This window comes from Leucopleurus acutus, assembly GCF_964270905.1.
Source record: "Leucopleurus acutus genome assembly, chromosome: 8".
NCBI lineage: Eukaryota > Metazoa > Chordata > Mammalia > Artiodactyla > Delphinidae > Leucopleurus > Leucopleurus acutus.
Genome location: NC_139151.1, coordinates 34,454,392 through 34,471,843, shown reverse-complemented (window position 1 = coordinate 34,471,843; position 17,452 = coordinate 34,454,392). Strand labels below are relative to the sequence as shown.

The 17,452-nt window shown below is 37.6% G+C and overlaps 1 protein-coding gene across 3 annotated transcripts in view; it reads left to right on the top strand.

Moving 5' to 3' along the window:
* CNTN5 (contactin 5) overlaps window positions 1–17,452 on the top strand; it is a gene marked incomplete at both ends in the record, with an annotated part of 797,505 nt that overhangs the window by 275,812 nt on the left and 504,241 nt on the right. Inside the window, one exon of one of the 3 annotated variants that reach the window (XM_082845316.1) lies at window positions 437–658. The exons of the other annotated variants lie outside the window; for them this stretch is intronic. Within the exon in view, the coding sequence (XP_082701442.1) occupies window positions 437–658 (222 nt within the window). The remainder of the gene's footprint in view (window positions 1–436; window positions 659–17,452) is intronic. 3 annotated transcript variants of the gene reach the window in all.

Genomic DNA, 17,452 nt, shown 5'->3' with positions numbered 1-17,452 from the left:
TGTGGCACGTGGGCTCAGTAGTTGTGGCTCACAGGCTCTAGAGTGCAGGCTCAGCAGTTGTGGCACATGGGCTTAGTTGCTCCACGGCATGCGGAATCTTCCCGGACCAGGGCTCAAACCCGTGTACCCTGCATTGGCAGGTGGATCCTAACCATTGTGCCACCAGGGAAGTCCCTCCTTCCTTTCTTTTCTTTCCTCCTTCATGTCTTTTTTCTCTCTTTCTTTCTTTCTTGCAAAACACCAACTTTATAACTAGTAGAGTTTTCAGAAAATGTTTTAAAATATATTTTTAATATTTTATTTTTTCCATTCCCACTGTAGTTTGCATTTCATTGCATCTCCAAGGGAGATTTTCAACAATGTCTTCAGAAGAAAAATTTTCATTAAAAAAAACCAGTTTCCTCAGAATTCACTTTTTATTATTATTATTTTACAGAATACTCTGGAACTCTTCCTAGTCTCTCTACTTCATATGCTACTTTGCTAAGAATTAAGAAGAGTTCATCTTCATCCCTCTATGGTTCAAAGACTAGACCACGATACAGCAGTCCTCCATTAGGAACACTGAGTGTTTCTTCACCGAACTGGCGAGGGGCAGCTCAACATTATTATTCCCCCATCAATCTTTATCATTCCTCAGATGCCGTCAAACAAGATGGTAAGTGTCAAAAGAAAATTGCACCTGTTGGAGTTAAGCAGGGAAAAAAGACTTTATTCAAGACTATTGCAGTAGGAGTTAAGACTATTGCAATAGAGGAGAGAGGTTAAACTCACCTGTGAAACAGAAAGTGAGTTTTTAAGATCTGGAAAGGTGGAGGACATTAAGGAGGAGTTTGGCCAGTGTGATAAGGCCATTGGTGTTTATTGAAGTTAGCCTCTTACCATCTTATAGAGTCTGGGAAATAGGAACCCTCTCTTTTTTGATGATTACATTTCAAAAAAAAAAATGGCTCCCAGGTCCTTGAGAAAGACATTCTTGGGTTTTAAAACTGGTAAGAGACTGGGTAAAGATTTACATTTCACAGAAGCAAAGAAGGAATTTATAACTGCAGTTCTTATAAAGTAAATGCTCTAAGAAAATGGAGGTTAGGGGACCATAGTCAGGAGGAAACCTGTCAAATGTTAAGTGAAGTTGAGGAAAATGTTAAGGCTATCTTGGTCATAAGTTAGTCTTATGTTCCACACCTATTTCAAAATTTTTTTAATGTATTTAATTACAATTGCTTCCAATTCTGATTTAGGATTAAGACTAAATAAATTCATATATTGAAAGCAAAAATATTAAATTTCTGAAGGACAATTTGACAATGAAATTCAAGAACCTCAAAACAGTCATATCCTTCAATCTCATATTTTATTTCTAGAAATGTGTTTTGCATAAGGAAATAATAAACAATGTACACAGAGATATCAGCATATACTTAGCATTTATGAGTAGAAAATAAATTATTCAAATGTCCAACACTAAGAAATCAGTTAAATTCAGGATGACTATACAGCTATTAACATTATGGTTTGAACAACATTTTCTAAATGTTCTCTAACTTTGTCATTTTTGGATATATCAACAAAACAGTACAAGGCTAATTAACAGAGAGAAGCACTAGTGCTTGATTATTACCAGGTTCTGTGCCAGTCTCTTTTGCATAGCTTATATCAATAATACTGTCAACAAACATTTGAAGTGGATATTATTACTGTCTTCTTTGGAAACGGAAACTCAGGGGGCAGATAAGTATCTTTGACAAGGTCACACTTCTAATAAGTAAACAATTTCATTCATATATCTACTGATTTTAAGTACAATACACTTTGGGCTATATTTCAATTATGATTGATAAAAGACTAAATATTTAGAGAAACATTTTGTAAGAACTAAACTACTTGGAAAAATCCTAGAAATTTCAAATTAGGTTGTGGTACCAAACCCAGGCAAACTCATCCCTCATGATTACGCCAATTGTTGCCATGTGGAGCATCATCTCATAGTGCTGGCATTTAAATTTTATTTAAGTATGGTGTTCGTTCCTTAAAGTGTTTTATTTTTCAACGTACTTATAAATTTTTAAGTTTCCATAATATATTCTGTGAAAAAAAATCAAGAGAATTAGGAGACAAGCCACAGCCTCGATGAAAATATTTGCAAAAAGGCACATCTGATAAATGACAGTTATTTAAATATACAAAGTACTTTTAAAAATCAACATAAGAACTTCAACAACATGAGTTTAAAATGACCCCAAAACCTTAACAGACATGTCATCAAAGAAGATATGCAGACGGCAAACAATTATATGAAAAGGTACACCACATCTTACGTCATCACAGCAATGAAAATTAAAACAACAATGAGATACCACTACACACTTATTAGAAGGATCCAAATCCAGAACACTGAAAACACCAAATGCTGCTGAGGATGTGAAGCAGCAGGAACTCTCATATCTTGCTGTTGGGAATACAAAATAATACAGCCTCTTTGGAAGATAGTTTGGCAGTTTCTTATAAAACTAAACATAGATAATTAGGGGGAGTTCCGGGAAGATGGCGGAAGAGTAAGACGCGGAGATCACCTTCCTCTCCACAGATACACCAGAAATACATCTACGCGTGGAACAACTCCTACGGAGCACCTACTGAACGCTGGCAGAAGACCTCAGACCTCCCAAAAGGCAAGGAACCCCCCACGTACCTGGTTAGGGCAAAAGAAAAAACTAAACAGAGACAAAAGAATAGGGACGGGTCCTGCACCAGCGGGAGAGAGCTGTGAAGGAGGAGGGGTGTCCGCACACTGGGAGCCCCTTCGCGGGTGGAGACTTCGGGAGGCGGAGTGGGGGAGCTTGGGAGCCGCGGAGGAGAGCACAGCAACAGGGGTGCGGAGGGCAAAGCGGGGAGATTCCGGCGCAGAGGATCGGGCCGACCGGCACTCACCAGCCGAGAGGCTTGTCTGCTCGCCCGCCGGGGCGGGCGGGACTGGGAGCTGAGGCTCCGGCTTTTGTCGGAGCGCCGGGAGAGGACTGAGGTTGGCGGCGTGAACACAGCCTGCAGGGCGTTGGTGCGCCGCGGCTGGCCGGGAGAGAGTCTGGGGAGGGGTCTGGACCTGCCGAAGAGGCAAGAGACTTTTACGTCCCTCTTTGTTTCCTGGTGCACGAGGAGGGGGGATTGGGAACGCTGCTTGGGAGAGCTCCGGAGACGGGCGCGAGCCGCGGCTAGGAGTGCGGAGCCCAGAGACGGACATGGGACGCTAAGGCCGCTGCTGCCGCCGCCAGGAGGCCTGCGTGCGAGCGCAGGTCACTAGCCACACGCCCTTCCGGGGAGCCTGTGCAGCCCGCCGCTGCCGGGGTCCCGGGATCCGGGGACGGCTCCCCCGGGAGAGCGCACGGCGCGCCTCAGGCTGCAGCGTCACGCCGGCCTCTGCCGCTGCAGGCCCACCCTGCACTCTGTGACCCTCCCTACCCCCCGGCCTGGGTGAGCCAGAGCCTCCGAATCAGCGGCTCCTTTAACCCCGTCCTGTCTGAGCAAAGAACAGACGCCCTCCGGCGACCTACACGCACAGGCGGGGCCAAATCCAAAGCTGAGCCCCTGGGAGCTGTGAGAACAAAGAAGAGAAAGGGAAATCTCTTCCAGCAGCCTCAGAAGCAGCGGATTAAAGCTCCACAATCAACTTGATATACCCTGCATCTGTGGAATACCTGAATAGACAACGAATCATCCCAAATTAAGGAGCCCTGTGGATGAAAGGCTCTTGGTGCTGCAGCCAGGACTCAGTGCTGTGCCTCTGAGGTGGGAGAGCCAACTTCAGGACACTGGTCCACAAGAGGCCTCCCAGCTCCACATAATATCAAACAGCAAAAATCTCCGAGAGATCTCCATCTCAACGCCAGCACCCAGCTTCACTCAACGACCAGCAAGCTACAGTGCTGGACATCCTATGCCAAACAACTAGCAAGACAGGAACACAACCCCACCCATTAGCAGAGAGGCTGCCCAAAATCATAATAAGTCTACAGACACCCCAAAACACACCACCAGACGTGGACCTGCCCACCAGAAAGACAAGATCCAGCCTCATACAGGCACTAGTACCCTCCACCAGGAAGCCTACACAACCCACTGAACCAACCTTAGCCACTGGGGACAGACTCAAAAAACAACAGGAACTACGAACCTTCAGCCTGCAAAAAAAAAAAAAAGGAGACCCCAAACACAGTAAGATAAGCAAAATGAAAAGACAGAAAAACACACAGCAGATGAAGGAGCAAGATAAAAACCCACCAGACCTAACAAATGAAGAGGAAATAGGCAATCTACCTGAAAAAGAATTCAGAATAATGATAGTAAGGTTGATCCGAAATCTTGGAGATAGAATGGACAATAGAATGGACAAATTGCAAGAATCAGTTAACAAGGACCTAGAAGAACTAAAGATGAAACAAGCAACGATGAACAACACAATAAATGAAATTAAAAGTACTCTAGATGGGATCAATAGCAGAATAACTGAGGCAGAAGAACGGATAAGTGACCTGGAAGATAAAATAGTGGAAATAACTACTGCAGAGCAGAATAAAGAAAAAAGAATGAAAAGAACTGAGGACAGTCTCAGAGACCTCTGGGACAACATTAAACGCACCAACATTCGAATTATAGGGGTTCCAGAAGAAGAAGAGAAAAAGAAAGGGACTGAGAAAATATTTGAAGAGATTATAGTTGAAAACTTCCCTAATATGGGAAAGGAAATAGTTAATCAAGTCCAGGAAGCACAGAGAGTCCCATACAGGATAAATCCAAGGAGAAATACGCCAAGACACATATTAATCAAACTGTCAAAAATTAAATACAAAGAAAACATATTAAAAGCAGCAAGGGAAAAACAACAAATAACACACAAGGGAATCCCCATAAGGTTAACAGCTGATCTTTCAGCAGAAACTCTGCAAGCCAGAAGGGAGTGGCAGGACATATTGAAAGTGTTGAAGGAGAAAAACCTGCAACCAAGATTACTCTACCCAGCAAGGATCTCATTCAGATTTGATGGAGAAATTAAAACCTTTACAGACAAGCAAAAGCTGAGAGAGTTCAGCACCACCAAACCACCTCTACAACAACTGCTAAAGGAACTTCTCTAGGCAAGAAACACAAAAGAAGGAAAGGACCTACAATAACAAACCCAAAACAATGAAGAAAATGGGAATAGGAACACACATATCGATAATTACCTTAAATGTAAATGGACTAAATGCTCCCACCAAAAGACACAGATTGGCTGAATGGATACAAAAACAAGACCCATATATTTGCTGTCTACAAGAGACCCACTTCAGACCTAGAGACACATACAGACTGAAAGTAAGGGGATGGAAAAAGGTATTTCATGCAAGTGGAAACCAAAAGAAAGCTGGAGTAGCAATTCTCATATCAGACAAAATAGACTTTAAAACAAAGACTATTAGAAGAGACAAAGAAGGACACTACATAATGATCAAGGGATCAATCCAAGAGGAAGATATAACAATTGTAAATATTTATGCACCCAACATAGGTGCACCTCAATACATAAGGCAAATACTGACAACCATAAAAGGGGAAATCGACAGTAACACATTCATAGTAGGGGACTTTAACACCCCACTTTCACCAATGGACAGATCATCCAAAATGAAAATAAATAAGGAAACACAAGCTTTAAATGATACATTAAACGAGATGGAGTTAATTGATATTTATAGGACATTCCATCCAAAAACAACAGAATACACATTTTTCTCAAGTGCTCATGGAACATTCTCCAGGATAGATCATATCTTGGGTCACAAATCAAGCCTTGGTAAATTTAAGAAAATTGAAATTGTATCAAGTATCTTTTCTGACCACAACGCCATGAGACTAGATATCAATTACAGGAAAAGATCTGTAAAAAATACAAACACATGGAGGCTAAACAATACACTACTTAATAATGAAGATATCACTGAAGAAATCAAAGAGGAAATCAAAAAATACCTAGAAACAAATGACAATGGAGACACAACGACCCAAAACCTGTGGGATGCAGCAAAAGCAGTTCTAAGGGGGAAGTTTATAGCAATACAAGCCCACCTTAAGAAGCAGGAAGCATCTTGAATAAACAACCTAACCTTGCACCTCAAGCAATTAGAGAAAGAAGAACAAAAAAACCCCAAAGCTAGCAGAAGGAAAGAAATCATAAAAATCAGATCAGAAATAAATGAAAAAGAAATGAAGGAAACAATAGCAAAGATCAATAAAACTAAAAGCTGGTTCTTTGAGAAGATAAACAAAATAGATAAACCACTAGCCAGACTCATCAAGAAAAAAAGGGAGAAGACCCAAATCAATAGAATTAGAAATGAAAAAGGAGAGGTAACAACTGACACTGCAGAAATAAAAGAGATCATGAGAGATTACTACAAGCAACTCTATGCCAATAAAATGGACAATCTGGAAGAAATGGACAAATTCTTAGAAAGGCACAATCTGCCAAGACTGAATCAGGAAGAAATAGAAAATATGAACAGACCAATCACAAGCACTGAAATTGAAACTGTGATTAAAAATCTTCCAACAAATAAAAGCCCAGGACCAGATGGCTTCACAGGCGAATTCTATCAAACATTTAGAGAAGAGCTAACACCTATCCTTCTCAAACTCTTCCAAAATATAGCAGAGGGAGGACCACTCCCAAACTCCTTCTACGAGGCCACCATCACCTTGATACCAAAACCAGACAAGGATGTCACAAAGAAAGAAAACTACAGGCCAATATCACTGATGAACATAGATGCAAAAATCCTCAACAAAATACTAGCAAACAGAATCCAACAGCACATTAAAAAGATCATACACCATGATCAAGTGGGGTTTATTCCAGGAATGCAAGGATTCTTCAATATACGCAAATCTATCAATGTGATAAACCATATTAACAAACTGAAGGAGAAAAACCATATGATCATCTCAATAGATGCAGAGAAAGCTTTTGACAAAATTCAACACCCATTTATGATTAAAACCCTGCAGAAAGTAGGCATAGAGGGAACTTTCCTCAACATAATAAAGGCCATATATGACAAGCCCACAGCAAACATCATCCTCAATGGTGAAAAACTGAAAGCATTTCCACTAAGATCAGGAACAAGACAAGGTTGCCCACTCTCACCACTCTTATTCAACATAGTTTTGGAAGTTTTAGCCACAGCAATCAGAGAAGAAAAGGAAATAAAAGGAATCCAAATCGGAAAAGAAGAAGTAAAGCTGTCACTGTTTGCAGATGACATGATCCTATACATAGAGAACCCTAAAGATGCTACCAGAAAACTACTAGAGCTAATCAATGAATTTGGTAAAGTGGCAGGATACAAAATTAATGCACAGAAATCTCTGGCATTCCTATATACTAATGATGAAAAATCTGAAAGTGAAATCAAGAAAACACTCCCATTTACCATTGCAACAAAAAGAATAAAATATCTAGGAATAAACCTACCTAAGGAGACAAAAGACCTGTATGCAGAAAATTATAAGACACTGATGAAAGAAATTAAAGATGATACAAATAGATGGAGAGATATACCATGTTCTTGGATTGGAAGAATCAACATTGTGAAAATGACTCTACTACCCAAAGCAATCTATAGATTCAATGCAATCCCTATCAAACTACCACTGGCATTTTTCACAGAACTAGAACAAAAAATTTTGCAATTTGTATGGAAACACAAAAGACCCCGAATAGCCAAAGCAATCTTGAGAACGAAAGAAGGAACTGGAGGAATCAGGCTCCCAGACTTCAGACTATACTACAAAGCTACAGTTATCAAGACGGTATGGTACTGGCACAAAAACAGAAAGATAGATCCATGGAACAGGATAGAAAGCCCAGAGATAAACCCACGCACATATGGTCACCTTATCTTTGACAAAGGAGGCAGAAATGTACAGTGGAGAAAGGACAGCCTATTCAATAAGTGGTGCTGGGAAAACTGGACAGCTACATGTAAAAGTATGAAATTAGATCACTCCCTAACACCGTACACAAAAATAAGCTCAAAATGGATTAAAGACCTAAATGTAAGGCCAGAAACTATCAAACTCTTAGAGGAAAACATAGGCAGAACACTCTGTGACATAAATCACAGCAAGGTCCTTTTTGACCCACCTCCTAGAGAAATGGAAATAAAAACAAGAGTAAACAAATGGGACCTAATGAAACTTAAAAGCTTTTGCGCAGCAAAGGAAACCATAAAGAAGACCAAAAGACAACCCTCAGAATGGGAGAAAATATTTGCAAATGAAGCAACTGACAAAGGATTGATCTCCAAAATTTATAAGCAGCTCATGCAGCTTAATAACAAAAAAACAAACAACCCAATCCAAAAATGGGCAGAAGACCTAAATAGACATTTCTCCAAAGAAGATATACAGAGTGCCAACAAACACATGAAAGAATGCTCAACATCACTAATCATGAGAGAAATGCAAATCAAAACTACAATGAGATATCATCTCACACCAGTCAGAATGGCCATCATCAAAAAATCTAGAAACAATAAATGCTGGAGAGGGTGTGGAGAAAAGGGAACCCTCTTACACTGTTGGTGGGAATGTAAATTGATACAGCCACTGTGGAGAACAGTATGGAAGTTCCTTAAAAAGCTACAAATAGAACTACCATATGACCCAGCAATCCCACTACTGGGCATATACCCTGAGAAAACCATAATTCAAAAAGAGTCATGTACCAAAATGTTCATTGCAGCTCTATTTACAATAGCCCAGAGATGGAAACAACCTAAGTGTCCATCATCGGATGAATGGATAAAGAAGATGTGGCACATATATACAATGGAATATTACTCAGCCATAAAAAGGAACAAAACTGAGTTATTTGTAGTGAAGTGGATGGACCTAGAGTCTGTCATACAGAGTGAAGTAAGTCAGAAAGAGAGAGACAAATACCGTATGCTAACACATATATATGGAATTTAAAAAAAAAAATGTCATGAAAAACCTAGGGGTGAAACAGGAATAAAGACACAGACTTACTAGAGAATGGACTTGAGGCTATGGGGAGGGGGAAGGGTAAACGGTGACAAAGCGATAAAGAGGCATGGACATATATACACTACCAAACGTAAGGTAGATAGCTAGTGGGAAGCAGCCGCATAGCACAGGGAGATCAGCTCGGTGCTTTGTGACCGCCTGGAGGGGTGGGATAGGGAGGGTGGGAGGGAGGGAGACGCAAGCGGGAATAGATATGGGAATATATGTATATATATAACTGATTCATTTTGTTGTGAAGCTGAAACTAACATACCATTGTAAAGCAATTATACTCCAATAAAGATGTTAAAAAAAATAAAATAAAATAAAATAAAATAAAATAAAATAACCATAATTAAACCCCAAAAAAAAAAAAAAAAAAAACTAAACATATTCTTATCATATGGGAGAGATGGATAAACAGAGTACAAATGATTTTTAGGGCAGTGAAAATACTCTGAATGATATCATAATGATGGATATATGTCCTTATACATTTGTCCAAATCTATAGAATGTACAACACCAAGAGTGAACCCTAACATAAACTATGACTATTGGTGATTATGATGTGTTAATGTAGGTTCATCTTTGGTAAAAATGTGAGTGATGTTCATTCTGTGAGTGATGAATCATTCTGGTGAGTGATGTTGATAATGGGAGAAGTATGCATGTGGGGGGAAGGGAGGTAGATGAGAAATCTCTGCCTTCTCATTTTGTTGTAAATTGCTCTAAAATATAAATTCTTTTTTAAAAATCCATTACATTAACTCTAATGTCATACTCATCAGGCAGAGATGTGTTGGAATTTGTCTTCTTTAGGCCTTATTCATTATTTTATAGGATGACACCAAGAAAGAATGTATTGACTGAGTGATCAGAACTATGGGATACTATTGTATTTGGTATAATTTGGTATCACCTCATGTTCTACTCCTTTGTTCTCTTGTTCCAAATATAAGTTAATGTGGTTTGCAATGATACATAGAATACAGCTAGAAAATGTGAATTAAAACATATGAAAATGATGAAAACAGCCAATATTGAGACATAAAATGGAGCCAAGTTTGAGACTAATTCAAAGTGTCTGTATGCCTGTCATAGGTTAGTCCCATTTGTGGTAATTAGTTAAAGAAAAAGAAACTCTGATCAGTTACACATTTCCCACTCTTTCAAGGATGAAAATGAATCAGTTACTCAGTAGAAATGCAGCTATTTCTGATGCTAGATTAGACAAATTTTTCTGGCAGGTCCTCATTTACAGTTTAATATTTGATGTAATGGTCAATGACCTGAACATTATTGTTATTGTATACATAACAATGAGTTTCATCTGCTTCAATAAAGGCAGATGAAACCCAATCATCAACAACAAAATTAGAAGTAATTATCTAAGACTGTGCTCTTCCTTTAATCTTTAACATACATACAATCCCTTGAGAGTCTTCTCAAAATATGCCCCCTTTCAACAGATCAGGAGGGGAGGGCTATATAATCTGCATTTATAAAAAGCTTCCAGGTGATGCTGCTGGTCCGTGAACCATAATTTGAGTGGTGAGGCTCTAGGCTAGGGACCAGTTTGATATAATTTAAATCCTTTGCTGCTCTAGTTTAATCCATATTTAGAGTATCAGGCAGAATGGATAGTCTGAGTATTTTCCAAGTAATCTTCCAAGTATTGTTTTCCCATCTGAGCATTTGATAGATCTTGGCTAGATGTGACTTTGAGTTTGTTCTCTCTGACAAGAGCCTGACATACAGCTTTTGTCAGGTAATTCCCTTTAGACTTAATAGAGAGTAAAGCTGGAGTTGATATGCTCTTGTGAAAAATGAGAAAACTAACAGAGCCTGAATAGAAAGTTATCCCACTTCTGCTCAGAGTGAAGCCCCAAAGTACCCCAGATAGAGTTAAGATTTTTCTGAGAAACATAAAAGTGGTGTTTGCAGATCAATTTGGGAAAGCAATTCTACTTCTGTATGCAAAACCTGGATAAACTCTCCCACACATGCACAAGGAAGTATAAAAGTACTTCACTGCAATGTAAGTTTAATAGCAAAAAGTTGGAAACAACTCACATGTCCATCAGAAGGGGAATAGATACATAAACTGTGTTTTTCATTCATTGAAAAATTAAGACTGTTAAAGTGAATAGACCATATCTTTATGAAAAAAAATAGATATACCTCAAAATATAGTAGTGAGCAAGGAAATTTACAGAATATTACATATGATGTCATTTATGTAAAAAATAAAAATATAATATAATATTCATGGATAACTATATATAATGCAATTTTTAATATATGAACTTGAGAGAGCAAGTGACTATAGCATTTACCTCTGAGGACAAAGGGGAAAGGAGAGCAGGTAAATGGTACCAGGATAGGGAAGACAGATTACCTCAACAGTGTGATAATTTATTTCTTAAAATATAAAATATGAAAATAATATGGTGACACCTGTAGTAGGTAGACTATAAAACAGGTCACAGTGATTCCCACCTGCTGGTATTTACAGTGTAATCCCTTTTCTTCCACTGTGGGCTGAAGCTAGTAACCTGCTTCTAGAGAATAGATTATGACAAAAGTAATGGAATATAACTATATGACTTCCAACATTAGGTTACAAAAGACTCTGGTTTTCATCTGACTTCTGTTCCAAAGGAAAATGCTTAATTTGGGCCTGAGTAAACAAAGCTTGACTGATTATAGGGACTAGATGCCTAAAAAGAGTACCAACCTGTTAAAATAATTGCAAGATAACACAGAAAAATAAAATAGATGAAACTTATAAAGAAAACCTTAAAAATCATAATATTGTGAGAAGAATGCTCTGTAGCAAATATAGAAGTATGGTGAGGATATCAACAAAATGAACAAAAGTTATATGTTTATTATTTCACAACCTTTGTGGGTCAGGAAAACAGATGTGGTTTAACTTGTCCTCTGGTTCTGTGTCTTTCACAAGATGAGACTCCTGTTTTATCTCAAGGCTCAAATAGGTACAGATCCACTTGTAAGCTCACTTACCTCACACAATTGTTCACAGGACTCGGTTGATGAGGGCGGTTGGACTGAGTGTCTCAATTATTCATTGGCTTTGGCCAGAGGTCATTCTCAGGGGGCCTCTCTATAGGGTAGCACAAAACATGGTAGCTGATTTCCAACAGCAGGAGCAAGTCAGAAGAGAAGGCAAACAAGGTGGCTACCAGAAAAGTACAACAGTGAGTCATTGAATTTTGGTTGAGGTGAGGAAGTAGAGCCAGGGAAATAAATAAAAAAATTTGAGCTGGACTCAAGAAAGGGAGAAGAGAAATGGAGAGTACCTGAAAGAGAGAATGCTGTTCATTGGAGCTGAGCAATCAGAGAAGTCATCTGATTGTCATTTTTCTTTCAACCTGATATTGTTATTTTGGATAATGACTATGATCACTTCAAATTATGCCAGTGAAATATTCCCTATACCAAGAGGTATTATGTAGTTTTAAAAAATTTAGTTGTTAATAGTTACTCTAAAGTCATTGTTTGAATGCAAGCAATGTCATTTAATTGATTTAAAAAATTGACTAAAGTTTAAATTGGAAATTCTCATGGTAATATAGGTTAATTGAAAGCCCTTATGAGTCAGCACCTCAAACACCTGCAAAACATGTCCTAGTTTTGGATTTTGCAATGTAGACAAGGGCTATTAACCACTGCTGACACTATACCTGTTCCTCCCATTATAAATGAACATCCAATAACTTGGTCTTTGACTTAATCTATTCTTGTTATTGTGGTTTTAGTGGGAGTAAACTAAGTGTAGGGTGCATTTTATTCTTCCATATGTGATGAGATGGTTAGGTAAGATATTTTATCTTCCTTGCAGAGAGACAGTCAGGATTAAGAGTGATTCTTACTAGAAAGTTTAGGCTTTTACTGGTGAAGCGCATTCTTGAGATTCAGAGACTACAAATGTTACCTCAGGTGGAAAAACAATGTGGTTCTTAAAAGTAGCTGAAGCAAGTTATTTTTCTCTAAGTTTAAGTACATAATTTTGGATATATTTAATTCCCTCAATGATAAGTACCACCTGCAATTTATGTAGCACTCTGAGTCTACCCAGCCTTTGGAGTTTCTACCACTGGCTTCTGACATCTGGAACAGCCCTGCAACCTACCAGATTTGTTGCCTCACATTCTCAATACCTTTGGCTGAATTTCATTGTTGATGTGGCTTATTTCCAGATTAGACTTGGAACGTGAGCAATGGCATCATGACTCAAAGTGGTCTCTGTGTTGACAATTTTCTGTTGTTTCCTCAAAGTACCCTTTGCTGATAAATTGTCTTGGAGGACTAAATAAAAAAATTAAATGATCTTTTATGAGAATAGGAATTCCCTCTGAGCCAGGAAAGAGGCATTTTAGTTGGATGATATACTCCTATATAAATCAGATGACTCCAGTTTCTCTCAGTTTAAAAACCATCCTTTAATAAAAGACTTACCATTTCATGACTATTCATTGAAACTTTGATTTTATTGTTTTATGGTTTCTTAATTTTTAGAGCTATTTCTATTAGTTTCTGTTAGTATGCTTTTCTCTCCAATTTAACTATATTCCATTTGAGGAAAGATCATCTTGTATATTCCTCTTTTTTTCTCTTTCAGCACTTAGAGCAGTGCAAGCTTAGTTGGAGCTTAACAAATATTGTTTAATTAAAGAGGCATGTACTCGAGGAATTTGAAATCTGAATTTAGGCTAAATTTCTACACCATGACAGAATATTTGCCTGAAGATTTTTAAGCTAAACTGTGTTTATTTATATTACAAATGAAGAGGGAAAAACAATGTCTTCCATCTGTTGACAAGGTGGCTTTGTGGTTTGACATCTTCTGAATGTTGTATGGGGTCAGTACATTTTGATTGTTCTCATAAGTGATCGCATCTCTGAATCAGCTGACCTTTCTTTTATAGCCACATTAAAAATGATGAAAACATCTATTAGACTCTCAATGTATAGTATGTGCACAACATAATACTACTACTCATGAAATATTCATCACAAAGCTTTTTAATAAATCATGCTCTTCAGATCTTAGGAATCCTTGAAAGTTTTATAATGACAGTTTATACTTGTTTACCTTTCATAAAGAAACTTAATTTCAGTGTTAAAAGGCAACTTAAAGAAAGGTTTGGATATTTTTGTTAAGAATTCATCTTATATTCTCACAAACTGTGAAAAGTTTTACTCACATTGTAACTGTGGATGTCATCATAAAATGCAATTTCTAATTAAACATTTCAAAATTTCTGGAAATTATCACATAAAATATATCAATGATCATTAAAAGTGAATTTGGTTTAATTGTATTGGACATGACAGGTTGTTATTTCCTCTAGACCATAATACCAATATGCTTAGTTCACATTACATGAATAAGCTAGATGAGGCCATTAATTAGAGGTAACCAGTAGGTGGAGAACATTGGGTCTGGCACTAGGCCTAATCTTTGAGAAAAATGGACACAGAAATAATTGTTTAAAAGAGGATTTAAGTCAGAAAGGCAAGTTTAGAATCTAGGTAGACATGGTAATGGCTGGTCATGATTCAGGAAACAATTGAAAACATAGTGTTTCAATACCAAGAAGCAAGGCTTCCCTAGGGAACCTGGCTGTAGAAGTCTCAGATAAGGTGATACTTAAAACCCTCCTGCAGGAAGAAAGTTAGTATCTGGGTAGCCTATCAATAAGTGACAGAAATTTCAAAAAGGGTTAGAAGAAATGAGATATCAGCTTGATCCTAAGACAGGACTCTACAAGGGAAACCAATGTCTCCATAAACAAAATGACATACCAGTGCTTCAAAAGCTCCACTGGAATTAGGGTAGATGGACTCCAGGGTCATCATTTCACAGTAGAACTTTGTCCTCCTATTTAGGCATCTCTGATGAAAGGCTACTGTCAATACAGTGCTAACTTTAGGCTCTGGTTTATTGCTCTGGTCTGATTCTAAGAAGGGGTTGTACCTCCACTTTAGAGGTGTTTTTAAAATTTGTGGAGTAGTTTTGATTGTCTTAATTTTGATTCAAGGATGCTACTTTAATTTAGAAAGTGGAGAATAGGAGTGCTAAATGACCTATAATTACAGTACTCTTAAATGTCCTTCTAAACTTTCACATTGGTGAAAATTCTCTTTAAAACTTTCTGAGGCAAGAATCTAACTCTGTACTTTATTATATGCAAGGTATTTTTGGTACATAATGGAAATGTCAATGAAAAACATGTAAATTACAGCAAGATTATATTTAGTTTTGTTAAGAACTTTAACAGAATTTGTTGACCATTTAGAAAATCACAACACCTAACACCAATAACACTCATAAAATTTGATTAATCTGTACTACACTTAGATCAGTTTGCCTTTGTAGCTGCTACATTCATGAGGGTTTTATCAACAAAAACAAACTTTGATTACTTCTTTATGTGTCCTATTACAATTGTTCTTGAGAATTTACATATTGAATTCAATACTGTTTTATAATGTTACTTATTTTTTATTTTATCCCTTCATTAGATTAAAAAATGCATATAGGTAGGCTAGAATATCCATTAATTTAAGAATCATAAGAGGAAAATTATAAAATACTTGTTATTAAAAGAATTTGATAACCACAAACCTAAAGATGGATGTGCAGCACTTTTTCCTAAATTCTATATTGTTTTTCTGGACATGGTGAGACCAGAAAGGATGGAGTTGTTACTAAGGCTCAGGAATAACAGAAGGGAAAAGGAGAAAGAAAAAAACATATATATGATTTTATGATTTATAAGTATAATTTAAACATTTGCAATTTATGTTACTCTACATAAGTGTCTCCAAATCTAGCCCCTGGCTTCCCCCCATAGGTAATGCCATCTTGCCCAAATAATTTGGATGATCTCATAGCATATCTTCTTTTCCTGATATAAACCTAAGAGAAAGCTATCTAGAGAAACTCAGGAGTTACCTTTCTCACATGCCTACCTTACACATTTTAGTTAACTGTCTGAAGATATATTGCTTCTATGGATGCAAAACACTTGGAAAGAATATATGCTTCCCTTATAGAAGACTGTCACCTACCCAGGTAACTGAGCCTTAAATTGTCATGTGATTTTCCTACAGATCAATATCCCATAACAAAAAATTGGTTCAAATGTAGAGACTAATAATGCTATACATATACCAAAAAGTGTTTATTATTCACATCATGAAGCTTTCTGATGAGAGCAGGATAGGCTGGTAGGAAAATGGCTTGAGCAAGAAATGAGTTGCATTAGTTTTTGTTGTGGTTGGGGAGTGGGGCTGGGGTGAGAGTTCTTATGTGGGCTTGGGTTTTCGTGTTATGAACTTTCCTACCTGAGTCAAGGGAGGGATGCATATCATCTTTCCCTGAGGTGAAGCAAAAGGAAAAAAATGACTGGTGGGGCTTGAAAGCCATCTACAGTCAAAGATCAAAAATGAAGTCTGACTTGATTACATGACTGTACAGTGCAAGTCAACCATGTAAAAATGCAAAACAAGAAGCATAACATCCATATAATATAAATGTCTAAATAATAACACTGGACCTTCTAGAAAGGTTAACGATATAGGATTTAGAAATAGAGACACAGGATGAAAACCCATTTTCAGAATTTGGGCATGTGAAGAAGGACCGGGACTAAAGGATTAAGTAGAAAACTAGTTATAAAAACTGGAGTACCATAACCTGATATAGCTAGATATGGGGTGGAATGGTTGAATATCTCCTGTCATAGGCCCATGGCCTGAGACTGTACTTAACTAAGTAGTAATCCAAAGGCCTGAACTTGGAAAGGAGAATATAAGCAAGACTCTATAATCTAATGATATATACTTCAGTGACCATTGCTTCCTAATCAAATTATATCTTCATTAAAAGCTTTAAAATTATGTTGCTTTTAAATGTAATATTAATCAAGGCAAGGTAATTCTGTATGCTATAATCAACAATTTGACACAATAAATGTTTCTTTTCTATTCACATCCCATTCCACTTCATTCTTCAATGAATAGTTCTCCATGTGGACAGTTTGGGAACCATCTAATATTTTGATATCTATTAGGATCTCGCTGGCACCTACTGCTTTTTTACCTTCAGCTAATTTACAGGTGAAGAGAGAGGGTGAGGGCCATGCATGATTTTTGTGACGAGTTCTGAATTTCACACATATTATTTCAGTCCAGAAGCAAGTCACATTGGAGTCCCAGTCCAATCATAAGAAAGGTTACAAAAGTATTCCAGTGTTCTTAGGAAGAATAAGTGGGATTATTGAGCATCTAACCAGTTCCTGTCACACATGAATAGACAAAACCTATCAAATATAATTGTGTGCTAATGATGACATAAA